This window comes from Trematomus bernacchii, unplaced genomic scaffold (assembly GCF_902827165.1).
Source record: "Trematomus bernacchii unplaced genomic scaffold, fTreBer1.1, whole genome shotgun sequence".
Taxonomy (NCBI): domain Eukaryota; kingdom Metazoa; phylum Chordata; class Actinopteri; order Perciformes; family Nototheniidae; genus Trematomus; species Trematomus bernacchii.
Genome location: NW_022987513.1, coordinates 2,298,243 through 2,317,990, shown reverse-complemented (window position 1 = coordinate 2,317,990; position 19,748 = coordinate 2,298,243). Strand labels below are relative to the sequence as shown.

At 39.8% G+C, this 19,748-nt stretch overlaps 1 protein-coding gene across 2 annotated transcripts in view; it reads right to left on the bottom strand.

Annotated features, from left to right (window-relative positions):
* Window positions 1–19,748, bottom strand: part of LOC117468731 (oligophrenin-1-like) — a 45,358-nt gene that overhangs the window by 9,062 nt on the left and 16,548 nt on the right. For both annotated transcript variants that reach the window (XM_034112974.1, XM_034112981.1), the window contains exons 12-18: window positions 7,165–7,198; window positions 6,961–7,023; window positions 6,380–6,454; window positions 5,468–5,552; window positions 5,048–5,106; window positions 3,879–3,984; window positions 3,580–3,739 (exon numbers count right to left, since the gene is read on the bottom strand). In XM_034112974.1, the coding sequence (XP_033968865.1) occupies window positions 3,580–3,739; window positions 3,879–3,984; window positions 5,048–5,106; window positions 5,468–5,552; window positions 6,380–6,454; window positions 6,961–7,023; window positions 7,165–7,198 (582 nt within the window). The remainder of the gene's footprint in view (window positions 1–3,579; window positions 3,740–3,878; window positions 3,985–5,047; window positions 5,107–5,467; window positions 5,553–6,379; window positions 6,455–6,960; window positions 7,024–7,164; window positions 7,199–19,748) is intronic.

Genomic DNA, 19,748 nt, shown 5'->3' with positions numbered 1-19,748 from the left:
TCCAACAGTGTCAGTTTTATTAAGAACTGTCAACGGGGGGGGTGGAGAGACACTATGGACGCTCGTGAACTGTCAGCGCGGGGGGGGGGGGGTACTGTCAGCGCAACTTAGCCTACATGATGCCGTTTAAAACATAATAATAAAGGGTGGTGCCGGTGTTCCGGATTAACTGGTTCCCCGATCAACTGGGGCACAGATGTGAGGGGCGTGGCCTTCGACTGAAATACACATTTCGATCGCTTCTTCTGTCGTTTACATAAATGTTTTGGTATATTTGGCTCGGTAGGAAGACTTTGATGCACATTCAGTACCAGTGTGTGAGGTTGTGGTTACGATGGCGATATCCGGACGCGAACAGCGAGGACTACAAAAAAAGAAACGAGTTGACTGGGGATGTCTGTTCAAAACATTGCGAGCTCCAATAAATCATTTAAACCAGCTATTGTTGCCAGAGTTATTACTGATTATCGTTCTTAATGTGATACCAAGTCCATCTGAGACCTGTGTACACCTTCAGATAGCCTCCAAGTGAAGCGTACGTTGTTTACTCACAGTTTGAAAGCAGCGTGGAGAACTCCTCAGCTGTGGTAAGCTGTGATCCGCTCCAATAAATCATTAAAACCAGCTATTGTTGCCCGATTTATCACTGAATATCGTTCCTAATGTGATACTAAGTCCATCTGAGACCTGTGTACACCTTCAGACAGCCTCCAAGTGAAGCACACGGTGTTTACTCACAGTTTGAAAGCAGCGTGCTGGAGAACACTTCATCTGTGTTAAACTGTGACCCGCTCAGGTAAACGGCGATCCGCCCAGGGAACTGGGACCCGCCCATGTTAAACTGTTATCCACCCAGGTTAAACTGTGTTAAGACTTATGTGGCTATCTACCAGCGATCAAGTTTAATATGAAAGACTACACACACATTTATCCCTTATAAAAACAGTATTCTGCAGCACTCATCCAGATAAGATGTGACTGTTAACTCGTTTTACAAAGATAGCAGCAGAAATGTCATTGCTGCATGTGCAGGGATACTTAGACTTTAAAATGCTGATGGGTCATTAATGTTGGTCTCGGCAAACAATAGTAGGAGTCCTCTATTCAAACGTAATATTCAGTGTGTAGCGACATGAAAATAACAAAAAAGTTCATGCTGGACTCAAACCCGAATCCCAACAGCAAATTTCACTCCAGCCCTACGCGTTATGAGTGCGCCACGGACCCAACACGATACCTTCTGGAGAATCATAAACTAAATCATTGTGTTGAAAACACTGACGTCAATTACATTGCATTTACCAGACGCTTTTATCCAAAGTGTTTCTAGCGCAACAGCTTTGATCCAGGTTTACATCCTATCAGCTTCTGCATTAGCAGACATAGCAACAGGAAATGGGGGGCCTATTTAAAAAGTTTGTGTTTAAAAATGTCTATATTGTGAGGCTAAATATTATATTATAGCATAATGTTGCATGGCAAATGTAACAACACACATGGCCTGATTTGCATATTGGAACTTTATGTGTGCACTAGAACACATTTATATGTACAATTAAAAGTTATCACAACATAATGTGGGCTCGCAGGCTGATAAACTAGGATATCTGATCTCGGTGGGTCTTAATGAGGCTTGATACAGACCTCAGTCAGTAGCCTATACTATTTCTAAGCAAATGCCTACTATAATATGTATATTATAAGTGTAGATACATTCGCTCACATAATAAATGATGGTCGGGTTGCATCTTTCTGGAACTTTTTAACAAGGTTATAATGCAATATATTAAAGTCTAGTGGTGTAACACTTTGAGTAGATCAGTGGCGCACTAGTAAAGCGCAGGGCCCGAGTGATTTTTGCTATTGGGATTCGGGTTTGAGTCCAGCATGAACTTTTTTGTTATTTTCATGTCGCTACACACTGAATATTACGTTTGAATAGAGGACTCCTACTATTGTTTGCCGAGACCAACATTAATGACCCATCAGCATTTTAAAGTCTAAGTATCCCTGCACATGCAGCAATGACATTTCTGCTGCTATCTTTGTAAAACGAGTTAACAGTCACATCTTATCTGGATGAGTGCTGCAGAATACTGTTTTTATAAGGGATAAATGTGTGTGTAGTCTTTCATATTAAACTTGATCGCTGGTAGATAGCCACATAAGTCTTAACACAGTTTAACCTGGGTGGATAACAGTTTAACATGGGCGGGTCCCAGTTCCCTGGGCGGATCGCCGTTTACCTGAGCGGGTCACAGTTTAACACAGATGAAGTGTTCTCCAGCACGCTGCTTTCAAACTGTGAGTAAACACCGTGTGCTTCACTTGGAGGCTGTCTGAAGGTGTACACAGGTCTCAGATGGACTTAGTATCACATTAGGAACGATATTCAGTGATAAATCGGGCAACAATAGCTGGTTTTAATGATTTATTGGAGCGGATCACAGCTTACCACAGCTGAGGAGTTCTCCACGCTGCTTTCAAACTGTGAGTAAACAACGTACGCTTCACTTGGAGGCTATCTGAAGGTGTACACAGGTCTCAGATGGACTTGGTATCACATTAAGAACGATAATCAGTAATAACTCTGGCAACAATAGCTGGTTTAAATGATTTATTGGAGCTCGCAATGTTTTGAACAGACATCCCCAGTCAACTCGTTTCTTTTTTTGTAGTCCTCGCTGTTCACGTCCGGATATCGTCATCGTAACCACAACCTCACACACTGGTACTGAATGTGCATCAAAGTCTTCCTACCGAGCCAAATATACCAAAACATTTATGTAAACGACAGAAGAAGCGATCGAAATGTGTATTTCAGTCGAAGGCCACGCCCCTCACATCTGTGCCCCAGTTGATCGGGGAACCAGTTAATCCGGAACACCGGCAGTCAGCGAACCGAGCCGGCCTTTCTCCGCATCTGATTTATGTCATAAATCAGATTTTAGAAAAGCGTTTTAGCCAATCAAAATGAAATATGCGGGACATCGTCTCAATTTGCGGGACGCACCAAAAGTCGTGAAAATGCTGTGCAGTATACCTACCACACAAAGCGGGACATCTGGTCGTCCTAGAGACGGCTGAGTTTACCGCAGTGCAGAATCGCTGTAGGCCTATAGTTTAAATCTCCTAACAATGTTGTCCATTTTAGACATAGGCCTATTATATTTACAGCCCTTAATAACATTCATTTGCTGGGCTCAATATGTGTCTTGGCTGTTTTCATTGTGAAAACAAATGGACCGTAGCGTAGATACACGGATTGACCGTCCTCATCTGCGCTCTTATTTTGTACGGTAACTTCCGGTAGCAGAATATGAAAAAACTGTAATTTTTTTGTTTCTGTTTTCTAGTGATTTTATTTTTTGTTTTGAGAAGTAGAAAATGAAAATCATCCCGTTTTTTTAATTTAGTAAATCCCTTGTTGACCATGATAAAGAAAAACGCCTTGTATTTCAATTTTGGTTTTTCAATTTTAAAACGAAAATTAAATATCCTGTCGTTTTTTGTTTTTGAATATCCATTTGTGAAAAGAAAATCCAATGACCAAAACATACACTGACCTCTTCAAAGTACCTTTTTGCAGTTTTCAATCAGGATTTCAACGACGATATTTTGGAACTTGATATCCAACATGGCCGCCACAGTCTCCTCCTGTGCTCTCATCAGCGTGGGGCCGAAGATAACCGCCATGTTTGAAGGGGTCATCCGATTCTCGTCACTGTGACTGCACACACTGTGGACAAACATTATTTTGTTGAATAAAAGGTAACCAAACTCTGGAGTAAGGCAGTGTCACATCATCCTAGATCCTTTCAGAAAGCCAGCAAAAGGTCCTATTGGGGTAGTAAACATTTTTTTAAACTAGCACTTACTTGATCAAGTGTTTGATAAGCATCTCCACCATCTCCCGATTCTTCTCTGGCAGTTTGTAGGAAAGAGAATGAATCTCACTCAGCCGAGTATCAAGATTATCGGACTCTGTGTTACAAAGACAAAACACAATTACTTAATAAAAGAACAGCATATACAAATCATAACATTTTAAAGTGTACCTGCATTACCCCTAAATCATAAACATGTACAAAATGTATGTAGTAAAGAACGTCATTTATATAATGGTTCTTTTAATAAAATGTCTGGATTATAAAGAATATTTGAACAGAAATGATTCAGTTATATATAAAAACATCTGATTTAAAAAAGATATGGATAAGGGCACAGCGATGAATTGCAAAGGCATGACAGAGGAAACAAATGAAGTCTCCAAATCAACCTCAGGCCCGGATAATAAACCATAAAATGAGGAGGCCCTATTCAACTTTCTTAGGAAACGCAAGCCAACATTTGTTTCAGAACATCCTGACGGAATGAGGCTGAGGCTAATAAAATCATCGTGTTCTGTTTAACAGCGACTTTGTGAGACGGATTTAGAGGAGCAGAGGACTCCGATTTCTTTTAGTGACTTCCAGTCTGATATAGATTTAGTTCGAATTTTGAAATAGTACTTCAAAAATTATATATCAGTCAACTGATATGTCAAAAGCTGTCAATAGCTGTCAAAATAAGTAAACATTCTTTGACTACAGCTTTTAAACGTCAGTATTTTCTGGTTTCTTTACTCATCTATGATTTTAAACAAAACATTTTTTTTATAGGGTGTTAAAACAAGATCATTGATGAAGTTTTCTTCTGTTTGGGAAATATTGTTTTGACTGTTTTCAGGCATTTTATAGATCGGACAAGTAATTGATTAAACTATAAACAATAATCATTATTGCAACCATGATATAAAATCGAAATCTGCATCTATCAAATAATAATAATCCCAAAACAGTGTGATCAATGCATATATAACTTGATCTTCTTTTATTTTTTGCAAAACATGAATGAGCATGCACTTAATAGGGAACGATTTTCCCTGTTCCTGTTGCATGCTATCAAGGTTTATTGGTTGGTCCCAGAGGAGTGTTGAAAATGGAGACCAATAAAACATGAACACGCAAACCAAGCTGCCTAATCTTAGGGCCAACATGTGTCTTACTTGCAGCACAAATGAGGTCTCTGTGCAGACTGTAGGTCATCAGAGGTTCAGACAAGCTCCTGCAGAAAGAATACACCACTCGTAAAACAGTGCAAGGCCACAATTAAATATAAGTCACTACTTCAAACACCAAGAAAAACATCAAGATTCACCTTTTGCACTACTACCACAGAAAGGACAGAGTTCAGCACGCATTTGCTATATTAAGAACAAAAGATTGGTCTTCATCTGGATTAAGATCGGCATTAAAAAATGTAATTAAAATGTATTAATAACCATAACTATAGTCTGATTTAATATATCTTATAGAAAAAAAACTACATCGGTAGAGCACAACCATACACCTGGAACTATACAGCATTTTTCACACATTGACTTTGTGTCTCCTACCCGCATGCATCTTCTCACACACAAACGTACCTGAGATAAAACTTCAGTGCACTTGTGATTGTTTTAACATCCATTTCGCTGCTGTGGAAATCCACATCTCCTGTGTGTGTGGGGTCTGTGAAGGAGCAAATCAAAACAAACAAGCAGAAAAACCTTGCAAGTTAAACTATAAAATGTTGTAGAAAACACTGAAAACCAGTTTAACAATAAGCCACGTGAGGCCATGAATTCAGTACACATACAGTAATTGCAGTTTAAAGAAATAAAAGGAAAAGCCATGTCAAAATAGGAAAATCGGGGGTAAATTATAACATTAACAATGGCTAAATTCCATTAAGGTGCAGAAGAATACTTGAAACTAGCAATTTACACAGAAACGCATTTAGAAATATTTACTGAGGTAATTAATCAAGCGAGAAGTAGAGTCATTTTCTCATACACTTCTACACAATCTGGCTTCTTTATGCAACGTGTGGAGTCGCCCCCTGCTGGCCACTGGAACGACTGACGGTTTGAACCACTTTGACATCAATTTTCAGACCCCTTCCGTCCACTTCTTTTATCCACTATGTTCACCAGGGAGCTAGCTGCTCAAACAGCTGCTGTTTACTGAAAATAGAGAACAGCTGCCTGTTGGGGCTGAATACATGTCATGAAAGAGGAGGAGTTGCGAATCAAAATGATGTTTGGGAAAATTAAAGCAATGATTACAAATCTCTATAAGGCAATGTTGAGCTGAAATGAACAAAGACATGAGTGATTTTTCTTCTACAATTGGCACCTTTCATCGACTGGCTGATAATTCCTTGTCATTAATAAAGACAAGCTTTACAAAGTGGCAGAACCTGATCTGTTTAACGGAGAAATACGAGCCCAAGGGAAGGCACACAGTGAATGGACAGACGTAAAAGGCATTTCAACTTTACAAGCTTATTCTCTTACCAAAGAAGGCATTTAAAAGCTTCTGCACTTGGATGTTGCTGCCAACTGTTCGGTACACTCCTTCTTGTGAGATGCCTAGAAAGAGGAGAGGGGGAGGTAAAAAGAAACAACAGCCATTATTATGATACAGATGTTCCTGCCTGATTGAGAATGCCCTCATCTGATAATGTAGTTTGAGACTGAATATGGTGTCATATGTGGATCATGAGGCAAATTCCATGTTTAGGACTTGGATAGTCCACTTCATTCTTATGAGATTAATCACTCCACTGAACATGCAGATACGGACTGTAGAATTATACGTCATGGTAGAATTAAGTTATTGGGATTTAAATTGTGTTAGCATGCATGGAGAGAGGGGCTTTTTTAAAGATGTGATCATAAAAAATCTGTACAATGTGAAATACACTATTATTTTAAACTTTGAGTATTGTAAGAGAGGACATTTATCCCCTGAGTTTAGCCTGCTGGCTTGGCATCAAGACTATGCAACTATGACTTAACTGCGCCCCCTTCAGGGCATGTAGGCACACTAACAGAGTTAAAGAACACTGGGATTAATGTCAAAAAGGAGAATTCACCTTTTGTTTCAATGTAGTTGATGCACTTTCGCACAAACTTGAATCCTGTTTCATTCAGTTCCACTGTGGAAGTAAGAGAAGGATAAAGCAGCTTTAACAGCAGACATCTTTTATTTGACATGAGATTAAACGCGAGACATTAATGTATCACTGTGTACATTCATCAACATCACAGCGTAATACAGGGAGTGATGACTGACTCACTTTCAGCTTGATTGTGAATTGGGGAATTATAGATCTGAAATGGAAAAAAAACAAAAGATGTCAAAACAAAATGAAGTCTGAGAAACATCTGGAAAATATCTATGCTGGTCTTCAGCTTGATTAATGAACACGTTTGTCTTCAGACTAAAAATGAGAGAAACATTTCATGCTGGCAGGAGGAAACTGTAAACCACTCTAAATAGCTTCCCAGATAATGAATGGCAGGGATTCTCAGTGGGGACACCAGCATACTGTCAGGAGGTTAATCAAATCATTTGCTATAAATTTAAAAGATTTGGAAAGTGATTGTCTACAGATAGGGACTATTTCAGCCAATAAAAAAAAGTATCTCATGTCCATTACTCCCACCAATGTTAGCTTTTGGCAAATAGAAACTCTGATATGATTGTAAGTTTCTTTCTTTTTAAAGTTAGCTTTTATCTAAATCGATGGGGACTTTGAAAGCCTAGCTACTGTTGTTTGCAGAAAGCTTGAATGATCAAATAATAGAAAAATACAAATCTGTCTAGTTGAGTCCAAATGCAATTTTAATAAAATGACCCAGAGTTAAAAAGAGTGGTATTAACATGATTCAAATTAAAGTGTGTTCCCATTATCACTTTGTAACATGTCTAAAGTATTTAAGTTAATATGTTTTATAAACCGTTTACATGTAATTCCAATGGCATCTAAAAGTAAACGTTAAACAAATTCAAATTGCATAAAAAATAATAATGAAGAGAAAAAATATGCAGGTGGAGGAAAAATAAAAGGTTATTCCGGAGTCAAAAACATCAAACAAATGAAAGGAATTGACCAGTACATGACTTCGGGCATACTGCTAACACAGTCAGGACGTGCAACATGTTTATATCAAAGCATTGTCTTATTCTTCCCCCAACACGGCTGAAACTGTTTTGGTTTTGTTCCTCCCCTCTGATGGGTGTCTGAGGTCAGGCCCGCTCAGAGCAGCTGGGACAGGACAGTAGAGGCTTGTTCGAGGACTCTAACACCCGGGATGAGTGCTTGTTGTCACAGGTTTAATCATCAACATCACACCCTGTTATTCACCCGAAAATAGGACAGCTACCACAGTCCGTGATTTGTTTAGGGATAAAATCACTCTCTATCTTTTAAATCTATCTAATGTGTTCTGTTTTAGCATTTTCACTTGGCAATTAGTAACTTTTAATAAACAAAAAAGATCACATGGAAGGTATGATGAAAAACTGACTAATATGACCTATTTATGCAAAAATGATGAAGCTAGATCAGATCATTTATTTACCCACCGTCAAAACTGTATAAAGCCGTCACTCAGAATAGAGTTAAGAAAACCTTTTTTTTTTCTTTCCTTTTGGCACTTTTATCTTATTACATTCCATTGGAAAGTGCACAAAGTGGGTCCAAGTGATCTATCTGTATGTGACGTATTGTGTTTGTCATATTGGCGCACGGTTCATACATTGCGACCACTCCTTGACTTGGAAATGTCTTCAGAGGCCAGCGTCAGCCTGCTGCTGCCGCCAGAGCTCCTCTCTGGGATGTTCAAAATGTATGGCCAATGTGGGTCTGTTAAATATTATTCTTTGTTTTGGATAACTTTTCACAATATCATCAAATTACTTTTTTTGGGCTATTATTCTTAAAGAGGAAATATTCTGCTCATTTTCATATTTGTATGTAGTGTCTCTACTGTGACATGTCTCCATGCTTTCATGTTCAAAAAGCTCTTTATGTTTCTCATACTGCCTGTGCTGCAGCACCTCTTTTCACCCTCTGTCTGAAACCAGAGCCCAGTCTGCTCTGATTGGTTGAACTGTTGTGATTGGTTAACTACTAAGACCCCATTTACACGGGAACGTTTGCGTTTACGCACCGTATGCGTTTTCAAAAAAGTCTTCCGTTCACACGCATTCGATTCATTTAACGTGTCCGTTCACACGAGACCCCTGGAAACGCTGGAAACGCTGTAGTACATATGCCAGGCCTGTAAGTGGCGCTGCTGCCGCCACAAAATACACCAACAGCAGCGAAGAAGACCCCGGAGCATGGTTGCCATGGTTGCCCTTCTGTTTATTCTCCGCGGTGGACGGCGTGTGCTCCTGCTGTAATTCTCTCCGGTAGTCCACCAGCAGATGAAAAACACCCACCTCTCCGCCTCTTCCAAGGGACGAGGGGATCGTGCGGCAGAGTTTCCGTTAAAAAAAAATTCGCCGTTCAACATGTCCGTTAAAGTTTAAATCTTTAGAAAAGTGCCGGTCAGAGGTCTTCTTTGTTATTTATTGAGCTTTAAAACAAATTGTTAACGACTCTATATAATAATATAAGAATAAAAAACGGAGCCTCTCTTTTCCTCCCCCTCTTCTGACAGCCCAGCAGCTGATCTCTGAGCAGGAGAGGTGGGGAGAGGGAGGCGGGGCTATTTCATCGTTATCAGAAAATGATCGTATAGAGGCGTACAGACGGATCCGTTTGACCCCCCAGAGCGTTCCGTTTGCAGATCTATCCACCTTGGGACCCGTTATCGTTTGCGGGGTCCATTTCTATCGTTTTGTTACGGCCTCGTGTAAACGAAAGGGCTCTACGCAAGAGAAACTATGCGGATACAACCCGTTTCGTCCTCGTGTAAACGGGGTCTAAGTGATGTCCCACCCCTTAGCCTATCACCCCATTACAAGGTGTTGAGGTGCAAGTGTTACATATTGATGTCACCATGTTGCAGAAGAACACGCGAGTGGGAGAGAAACTCCCTCTGGAAGGAACTTTGGGATTTTAGCCTTTGCAAACCATTAACATGCACACAAAAAAAGCCTATATAACACACTACAGCAAAGTGAAAACCCAGAAAAGCACAATAGGGCCCCTTTAAAGCCACAAATAGTATCACACATAACAAAGAACTGCAGGAAGCAGTGAATATTTTGATTTTTTTCTAACAGAATTACTACAATTGATTTATTTTTGAATACCCTTCCTGTTAAATAGTTTCGTTGCTAGCGTGCAAGTCAATAAGTGTAAGATGGAAAAAAGTAAAAGAAGAGCAAAATGCTTTCAGAGCAGGGCGAAAACGATTAACTAAAGGCAGCAGAGTATGAGGACGTTTCAAGGGATGGGTTGAAACAAATAACAGTAAGCATGGAAATGCTGCACCTCCAGGCCAAAGAGAGTGCCCAAGTATATTTCAGCTTTTCAAAATGCTAGAGGCATCCAAAGTATAATTAAGATGTAAAAGAGTGTGTGTGGCAGTGGAGATTACTCCAACTGCAGAGATGATCTTTGTATAGACCTGGCAGCAGAGCACTGGATCTTTCTGCTTGACAATATCTGGGCAGGGTGAATGGAAAGCGCCTTGTGAAACTTAAGAAGAAGTCAATAGGGAAGTTGCACAGGAACCGAAAAGTGTGCCTTCTGTTATTTTCACATCCTCTGGCAGTGACTGGTCTAAAGGTTTTGCCTACATGACAACCCTCAATAAACCTAAACCATCCAATATGACAGAAGCAACCAATAAACAAAAGAGTTTGAAGCTGCAACCAAAAGAGGAACTGACAACGTCTTGTTTCTTCACTGCTGAATACAGAAAGGAATGTGGGAGCAGCAGGGTTTGTCTGATCATTTGGCGGTTTTTACTTTCACAGGAGGTTTCCATTAACACCTGAAAATAATTAGGAGAGCAGCAAGGAAAGAGGAAGCCTTGCTGTGGGGTGCCATTATTGAGCAGTACACAAAAGGCAAAATGTGCCATTTCACACATCTGTTATAGACAATTCATAATGACATCACCTGTGCCTACATCCTGCTGTGAGAAACAAATTGCACATGTAAGCTGTCATTTCTAAATTCAGTAGATTAGCTTCACTACACAACTGCCTGCCTGTATGAGATAAAAAGTTGGATGTCCCAAAACTTTATTCATTGCATTCTCCTCTCTATTAGCAAGATGCTAAATTCAGAATACATGTACTCGGCTTCCTTCTTAGTTTCCATCAAGCCATTCAAGCCCCATTTCGGACAAAAAACATGTTGTGTGGACTGGTAGTTGGAGAGGTGCCGGTTAACCATGATCATCTTAATGTCCTCAGAACAATATTTATAGCTGTAGCTGCCTTAAAGGTAGGGTACAGTAGGTAAGTTTGAGAAACCAGCTCGAGATCGCTAGAATTTGAAAATACACAACCGGAGAAAATCTGCCACTTCCTTATAGAGCCCCTCCTCCAACACACACGAACGCGCACATGACCAATGAGGGCACGAGATAAGTTTGTGCACAGATGGAAGGCTGACAGGCAGGTAGGCCATCCAGTTACTTTAGCCGGGCCGGCTAAAATGATTGGTCGTGCTTTTTACAGTACTACGGCTTCCACAGATGACATTTTAATGGATTTTTTGTCAAAGCACTTAAGATATTCATTGCTATCAGGATGTTAAGAGCATTCCATGGAATATAACAAAAAGTGTATCTCGAGCCGGTTTCTCAAACTTACCTACCCTACCTTTAAGGACTCTATTTATCGCCTTGCTTGTGTGTATAAGGTTTGTATGCATTTTAAGGGAAACATTATTACAATATACTTTATGTACTGCGAATCAACACAAACCATAACAAAAGTTAATACGGTGTGTATAAGGTGTCTTAATAAGATGTCCTTGAGCAAGGCACTGAATCCCCAACTGCAGGGCAACAGAACAATGGAAACCCCTGACAACCCCTCCATAGAATGCATGCAATTTGGTTCTATTTGCAGGTGTGTATTTGTATTTATGAAAATTGAAAACGTTCCTTGAGAGATTAATAATGTACGTGTTCTTTTCTTTTCATTCTGTTTATGTACTTTGAGGTGATAGCTTGTGAAATAAATGAAAAGGTCTCTATATATACAAATATTTTACTCTGACAAGACAGAAGATCTCCTCTTTGCCCTGATCATGTCTCTAAACAGTCACAGCAGATCTTGGTGTTACCCTGGATAGTAATTTGCAGCAACATGTAAATAATTGAGTCTATACTGTACGTGTTTGTATTCACTGAGGAATATCTCTAAAATAACTGTCCGGCTCATAAACTGTAATACCTTGTTTACGTGTCTTAACAATTGAGCTTCAGAGCTTCTCCACTTTGTTCAAAATCAGCAGCTACAAATAAAAACAAAACCATTCTCTCCCATCCCACTGATCTTGGCGTCTCTGAATGGGCTTCCAGTCTCTCTCAGAATCCAATTCCAACTCTGATGTCCCCACAGGCCCCTGCAGTCTGCCAGTCTGTCAGTCTTCAAACTGATCCAGAGTCAGGGTTACAAACAGAAGCTCTGGATCACTGAGCATCAGAGCACCTCACACTGTTACCGCTTTTAAATCTCGTCTTAAAAATCTCTTTTATAGAACGGCAATCCTCATAACTGACATTGGGAGTTTATTCAGTGTGTGTGCGTATGTGTTTGCAAATGAATATGTGTCCATAGTGGAGCAAATGCATCACAATTATTCAATTTAATTTTGGTACCCGACTATTTAAAAAAATAAAATAAACGTATCATCCAGTCCCTGCAATCCGGTTATTTAGTGGGAATGCTGATAACAGCATTCCAACTATATGTTATGCTACGGACAAAAAGTTTATTATTCCGCCGGCTTATATTGGCCCTCTTCTCCTCCCACATTCAACATCGCAGAAACTCCGTTCAAACATCAAAACGTTCAGCTCGGTCGGGAACCGATGGCTATTACTTTTATCATTCATAACTTTCATAATTCCAGAGATACATCCCATAATACATCACATTTTTAACCATTGAAGTCAATGGAGAAATTCTTCAGACTTCAACAAATCTTCATACGACTTCAGCTGCTAACTGTTCATTCATACTTTCACTCAGAAACCTCATTCCAACTTTAAAATGTTACACATCTTTCTGACATTATTCGTGTAAGACAACTTTTAAATCTGATTCTTACTTTTATTAAACATTGTTCAGACCTTGGTAAAGAGGCTTTCTTCAGATTTTAACATTAACTTGAGTGCGTGATGTCACAGCTAAAGTGGAGGAAATCTTGAAATGTGCCTTCATATTTTTTTTTAAAACTGCCATAATTCCCAAACCCTACATTCCTGAGACATCATTTTTCATGACAAACGTAGGAAAACATCTCGTAGCTTGAGAAATGACAAATAATTAAGCAAAATAATTAAACAAAATGCCTCTTGAGGGCATGAAGTGACAAAAACATTCAACATGCCTCCATTAAAGCCCATTGTAATTTCAGGCTGATATTTCCTCACAGCAGCAGCCGCACACCTTTAGTTAAACTGCCAAAAAGGCCACATTATTAACCCGAAAGTACACAAAAATTACACTTCAGATACTCAACTTCCTTGACATGCTTCACGTTTTGAAATTTCACAGATATCTGTTACGGTTCTTCGACAAAGCGTTCACATGTAAGAGGTTTATCTCTCATTCAGAACAATGGAAACCTTTGATCTCTGCACACCTCGTTAGCTCAAATATAAACACCTGTGTCATGGAACACGATGATGTCATAACACACAGGTGTTCGTGTTTGAGCTAACGACGTGGTCACTGGAGTTTAACAGACTGTCTGAGCCTATTATTTTCTGTCTGATGAAGACTTCATACTGACTTCAACATGTTCCACCTATTTTATACATTATTGGTGACACACAGCTGTCGTCGTTAGCTCAAATATAAACACCTGTGTCATGGAACACGATGATGTCACATTGACAGGTTTGGTAACGATGCAGCCATCAACGCATCTAAGCGTATTATGGGGTGTCATCAAATGCCGTTGCCATGGCGACAGACCACTCGCCATGAAGCACGATGTCGCTGTAAATCCAATGGACACGGTCCGATCGTCCCCCAAACTTCGCTTGTAGATCACAGGTCCAGCCCTCAACAGCTCTACGTCAATTATGGGGTTTCTTCAAATGCCGTTGCCATGGCAACACAATGCTCGCCATGAAACACGGTTCTCTCATAACTTCAGTGAAAATGCTCCAAACGGCCCAAAACTTCACAGGTTTGGTTACGATGCAGCCATTAACGCATCTAAGCGTATTATGGGGTGTCAACAAATGTCGTTGCCATGGCGACAGCTCATTCACCATCAAGTTAGTTCAAAGGTTTGCAGTTCAAATATTCTGCTGCTTTTCCAAGCCTTTTTACTTTCTTTTCTTCACTCATCACACATTCAAGCCCCCAGTGTTCATGTATAATTTCAATCTAAATTCTTCACTTTCTTCTTACACATTACATTTCAGCATAGCAGTTTAGCGTCAGATTTTCAGCATAAAGCATTCCCACTAGCAATTTCTTCAGGAATTGCATTCTCTAGTTGCATTTAAACTGCCTTTTATAAGTATTTTCTCTTTTTTTCTTAACCACCATTTGAGTTGGTTTAGTAGATCCCAATCAAATCTATCATAGTCAAACTGTTATGGTTGTTCGTATCAGTCCATAATTCAGCATTGCATGAATATTGGTGTTCTTTTGAGAGGGGTCTGCCTGCAGGCCTCCACTCTCAGGACAGTTCCGGTGCAGGCTCCACTCTCAGGACACCTCCACTTTCAGTACAGGAAGTGACGAATCCCCGCCCCCCGAAGGACTCGTCTGATGGAAGTCTTCAAATCACAATGGAGACTCATCACGGAGGTGATGAGTCTCCATGCACTTTGGGTCGGCCTTGGTCAAGCCCTTTTGACCCCCCCAGCCTGGTTCTCGTAAAAGTTGACTTAGCCATTTTTCGCACAAATGACACCATGGAGGAATGTAACGGGAGTTGACAAGGGACTCTGCCCGCCTCACGAGTGCCTATTTTCGGCACTCCCTCCCGGCCATCAGAGTCGAACCCGCAGTTCGGAGGAACCGACCGCCAGACCACCGGCACTAGGCCAGGCCGGTGGAGGCCCTCCGATGGTGGGTCGCGTTTGCCATTCGATCAGTGAGAAGAGAGGAGAAAAATGCAACAGAAATGGTCAAAATCCGTAATATGTGGATGAGTGGGGGGGGAAACGGCTGGACACAGGCCGTGGGGGGGACACCTGAGACCGGGCAGTGTCCAGCCTTCGGGGGGCGGGGAAAAAAACGTGTTCGTCAGAATCGTCACTTCCTGTCCTGAGAGTGGAGCCTACACCGGAACTGTGGAGTGGAGGCCTGCAGGCAGGCTCCCATGGTTCTTTTCGGCTAAAATCTCAGCTAAGAAAAGCATGTAAATCAAATATTCAACCCTGTTTTCTTTTCCTCAGAAACGTTCCAAGACAGGCCATTAATTTATCCCAAAAATGTGGGAATTGTTATACACGCCATCATCACCAGTTGACTCTGTGGCAAAAAAATCCCTCTTCCTCCTCCAGCTCATCCCAAACTCTGCTGCTAGGATTTTAACTCGGCCTCGGAAATGCGACAACAAAACAAGTTAATTTAAAGATAGTATTTATTACTTTGAAAGATTTGAGAGGCCTCGCCAAAATCTGACCTCTTATGTCAATTCCTCTACATACCCACTTTTTAGAATTGCTTTTATGTTTTACTTTCTGTTTGTTTTACTCTGTTTTGTATTGTGTTCTGGGTTGCTAGTTCCTTTGCTGTGTGCTTTAAATGTTTTCTGTTTTATTGGTTTTTAAATCAACACTTAAAACTCACTTCTTCTCTCTGGCCTTCACTTAAATCCTAAAAACTTGGATCTTATATTGAAAAATAAGGTTATTACTACTACTCATTCTTCTAAATCTTGTCTCTCTCTACTTCTCATACTCTCTACTCCTGTAATCGATTCTTTCTATCCTCTCTTTATCCAAAAACCTTTTCCCTCTCTAACCTCTCGAGGTTTTATTAGAGGGAAACAGGTTTGCAGAGAAGCTTATCCAGGCAGGGGAGTGTTATGACCGTATCCACAGCTTCCTCCCTACCTCTGCTAAATTCCAACTAAGGCTCCAGTGGGGCCTTTGTTCCCTGCGTGTGCCTCTCCACCTCTGTTGTCTTACTCTCTTACTTGCTACCCTTTCCCCTCAACCTATTCTAAGGGAGTGCTTGTTCTTCCTTCTGTCTGTGTCTGTGTCTGTGTACTCTCATGTTCCGATTAACCCAGCCAAATTTTTCTTCTTTTGTGTCTATATCTACGCCGGGATCCGGAGTCGAGGCTGATCCTCTTGCTGTGGTCCTGTGCCCTGGATCCTCTATCCTGAGTTCTGGATTAAGTCGTGGACTTCGGGTCGTGGCTGGGCCTGTCTCTGCGGTCCTGCCTGGCTCTCGTCATGCTGCTTCCCTGATGGCTCCCACAGGATTGTTGTTGACATCTTCGTGGATTCAACTTCTTATAGACACATGCATTTCCAAACATTCGGTCTACCTACCTACGCTGTAAAATGTATTATCTATTGCATGTCTGACCTCGTAATCTGCCTGAGAAGCTAAGGGTTTGATTGAGGGGATATGATCTTTGCTAGCCGTAAGGACATGTTATGCTGGAGGAATCACTGTATCTGACCTCGTAGTCGTGAATTCTGCCTGAGAAGATCCTAATGATTGTCTTAAGGTTCAGATATTCATTTGGCTGAGGGGATATGATTTGCTTTGCGAGCCAAGTGCACATCCGGTCCGTTCGGTAATTAAGAGATTAATAAGCCCGATCTGAGTTCAGGGAGTTAAAAGTATAAAACTTGCCTGGCGACTCTGTGAATTCACTACATACAAAAGTGGAGTTTTCTATGTTTTGTCAGACCGTAATGTAGAGTCTGTGATAAAGCGCTAAATGTTTTGGTATACCATAGTTTGTTGTTTTAATTTCTTATTGGTCAAAGAAGCTGCAGTTTGAAATATGTCCCCCATTCTCCTGAAAAGGCTGAGAGCTCCAGCCGGGGTGTGTCTGTATTTGTCTGTGAAAGTATCTCCCCCCCTTCTCCTGATTCTGCTCTAATTGTCGAGCAGCAGCTCGGAGTGTGTCTGCTTGTTTTTTTCTCTAATGCCTGAAAGAAGGCTGCATTGTGTTTCTCTGTTTAAAACAAGGAGTGAAAGATCAACGAGTGATCTGAAGTTGGAGTGAATACATTGAAAATGAATAGATCAATGTGTGATTTGAAGTAGTAGATATATTGAAATAAATAAGAAACAATGATTTGTTGCTATTTAAACATAGTCTTTGAGAACTGATTGTTACCATTGCATTGCATTGTGAATTTCATGGTATTTGTCATTTGACTAAGAATTGTTACTTATATTTCAAAGGAACTTAATTACATACAGTAACGTTAAGGCAAAGTAAGAAGAGGTTTACTGAGTATATGAAGTACATTAAGGTAAAGGTTTTATTCAAATGAAATATAAGAGTGGATTTGTCCACCTAGTATAAGACATAGAAGGAGAATTGTTAAACATGAAATAACAAACTTACTGTAAGAAATATATATTGTAATGTTATTTAGGAGTTGTATTTATCATACAATAGTAACTCTCATTTGATGGTTGTTTAAAGTAGATAGGAAACTTAAAACGCAAACGATTCACCACAATTGTATTTTTAAAGTTTATGAAGAAAGAGTAGTAAGTAATAAGCAGGAGGTTTTTATAAGTTTGTCAGTCAGAAGGAAGCTGTTAATGTTTAAGCATGACAGAGGCTCTGTACGATGCTTGCTCAAGCCCTTTCACACTGTTGGATAACATAAGAGGTCAAGTGTGATTGATGAGAGAAGCTTGTGGACAGGAGCAGCTGCAGGGCACAGTGAGGAAAGAGAGAGACAGGAGAATTAAGATGTTTTGAAGAGTCTAGAGAGAGTAAATGTTATATAAAGTTAACTACTATTCTGGAAAATGTTCCTATGGTTTACTGTTTTATGAGTAACATAAAATAAAATATAAATATATATATATTACTAGATATAAGCATATACAACATGCTTATCTAGGTTAACAGAAAATTGCTATTAACCAGTTTCAGCTGCAACTATCCTATCTTTGTTCTAAAGAGAACATACGTTGAATTTACAATTAATGTTAAGAAAGTTCACAATTGATATCACTAAAGACCGTTTTGGATTAATAGATTGTTCTTTAGGGCCCAGAGATATTTATTCTTGGAATATATGGCGTGTCTGTCATAAACATTCGTGCTTAGATGGAATAAAGTGTTGAGATGTTGAGATGCTTTTTTGTTTTTATTGAAACAATTGAGTGATAAGGAAAGAAAACTGTTCCGTGATGATTTCTTTAGGTTTCAGTTTTAGTAATGAAGATTACATTTTGTGAGGAAACTTTTCCACCAATAATTCCTTTAAGTGTTCCAAAAATATATTCATTAACTATAATCAGATTACTTGGGTTTTTCAAATATAGCGCGGATTGAATACAGTTACTTGATGTTTTGTATTGTTACAACCTAACCCTGCTTGTAACACAACTTAGATAAACAATTTGAAAATGAATAGAATAAGCAAGTAGATAAAAGATGAATCTATAGTATTTAAATGAAGGTAAAGTAAAAGTAAAGAAGTAAAGGAGAATGGTGTTTTATGAAAACTGTCATTCCTCATGGTTTTTAAAGATAAATCATCAGTTTGTATGAACTTTGATGTTGAAATGGATCATAGTGGAGAAGGAATACCTTTTTGGTTTCAAATTTAAGAAGATTTTAAAGCTTATGTGTATGTTCTTTTCCTGACTAGAATTTAAAAGCAGGACCTCAACTAGACAAAAGAGATTTTACAATGTAGTTGTACTACTTTTGATGAATTAAAGAATCTGGGTAAACTACCACCATTAGTTTGTTTTAACATTCACATGTTTCAGCATTCCTGACCATATAGACACTCAGCCATTTCATTTTATAACCCGTTGGGGGAGAGATTTAAATTGAGTTTTTCTCTAGTAGCTGATTGGCTGTGATTACAGCAACACTGGATAGTTATGCGCCACCTTTGGGTTGTACTCTGAATCAGTGTGTTGGTGAAATGTTGCTCACTACAGAAACAGAAGAAGTGTGCAAAGAATGCACCTCTGAGGAGGTTTTGACATTTTGCTTGTGATGGACATGAACCCTTGTTGTCAAGGCAACAGTGGTGTGAAGAGGAAGTGCAATTTTTGGGGATTTCTACTGTCCAGAGGACAACGCGTGTCTGCTGATTGTACCACATTGATCCAAGAGTTTCCTTCCCTCCAGATGCCAGAGAGAGTTTCCTTGAGCCCACTGACCAGGGCCGTTTCTAGCTTTTTGGGGACCCTGCCACTGACTACAGCTGCAGAGGACAACAAATCACTGACTGTTCTCATTATGACAAGATCTTGAGACAGGCTTGTCTCAGACTGTTCAGACCCTGAAGAAATTATGCAATGATTTTACGGCATAACTGTGCAAGAGTTTTCCAGAGGGTGGTGTAGAAGATTATGCTTAGTGTTTAAGAAGAGAGGCTGCTTGTTTAACGATGGTCTGGAATACTGAAAAGATTAATACTATTAATATCCTTTATTTTGCATACAAGAAATCTGATTATTATATCACACAGAATCATCTTGAAATATAAACTAGTTATGGGTAAAACGTGTGGTTGTTATACCATTGTTATAATGAAC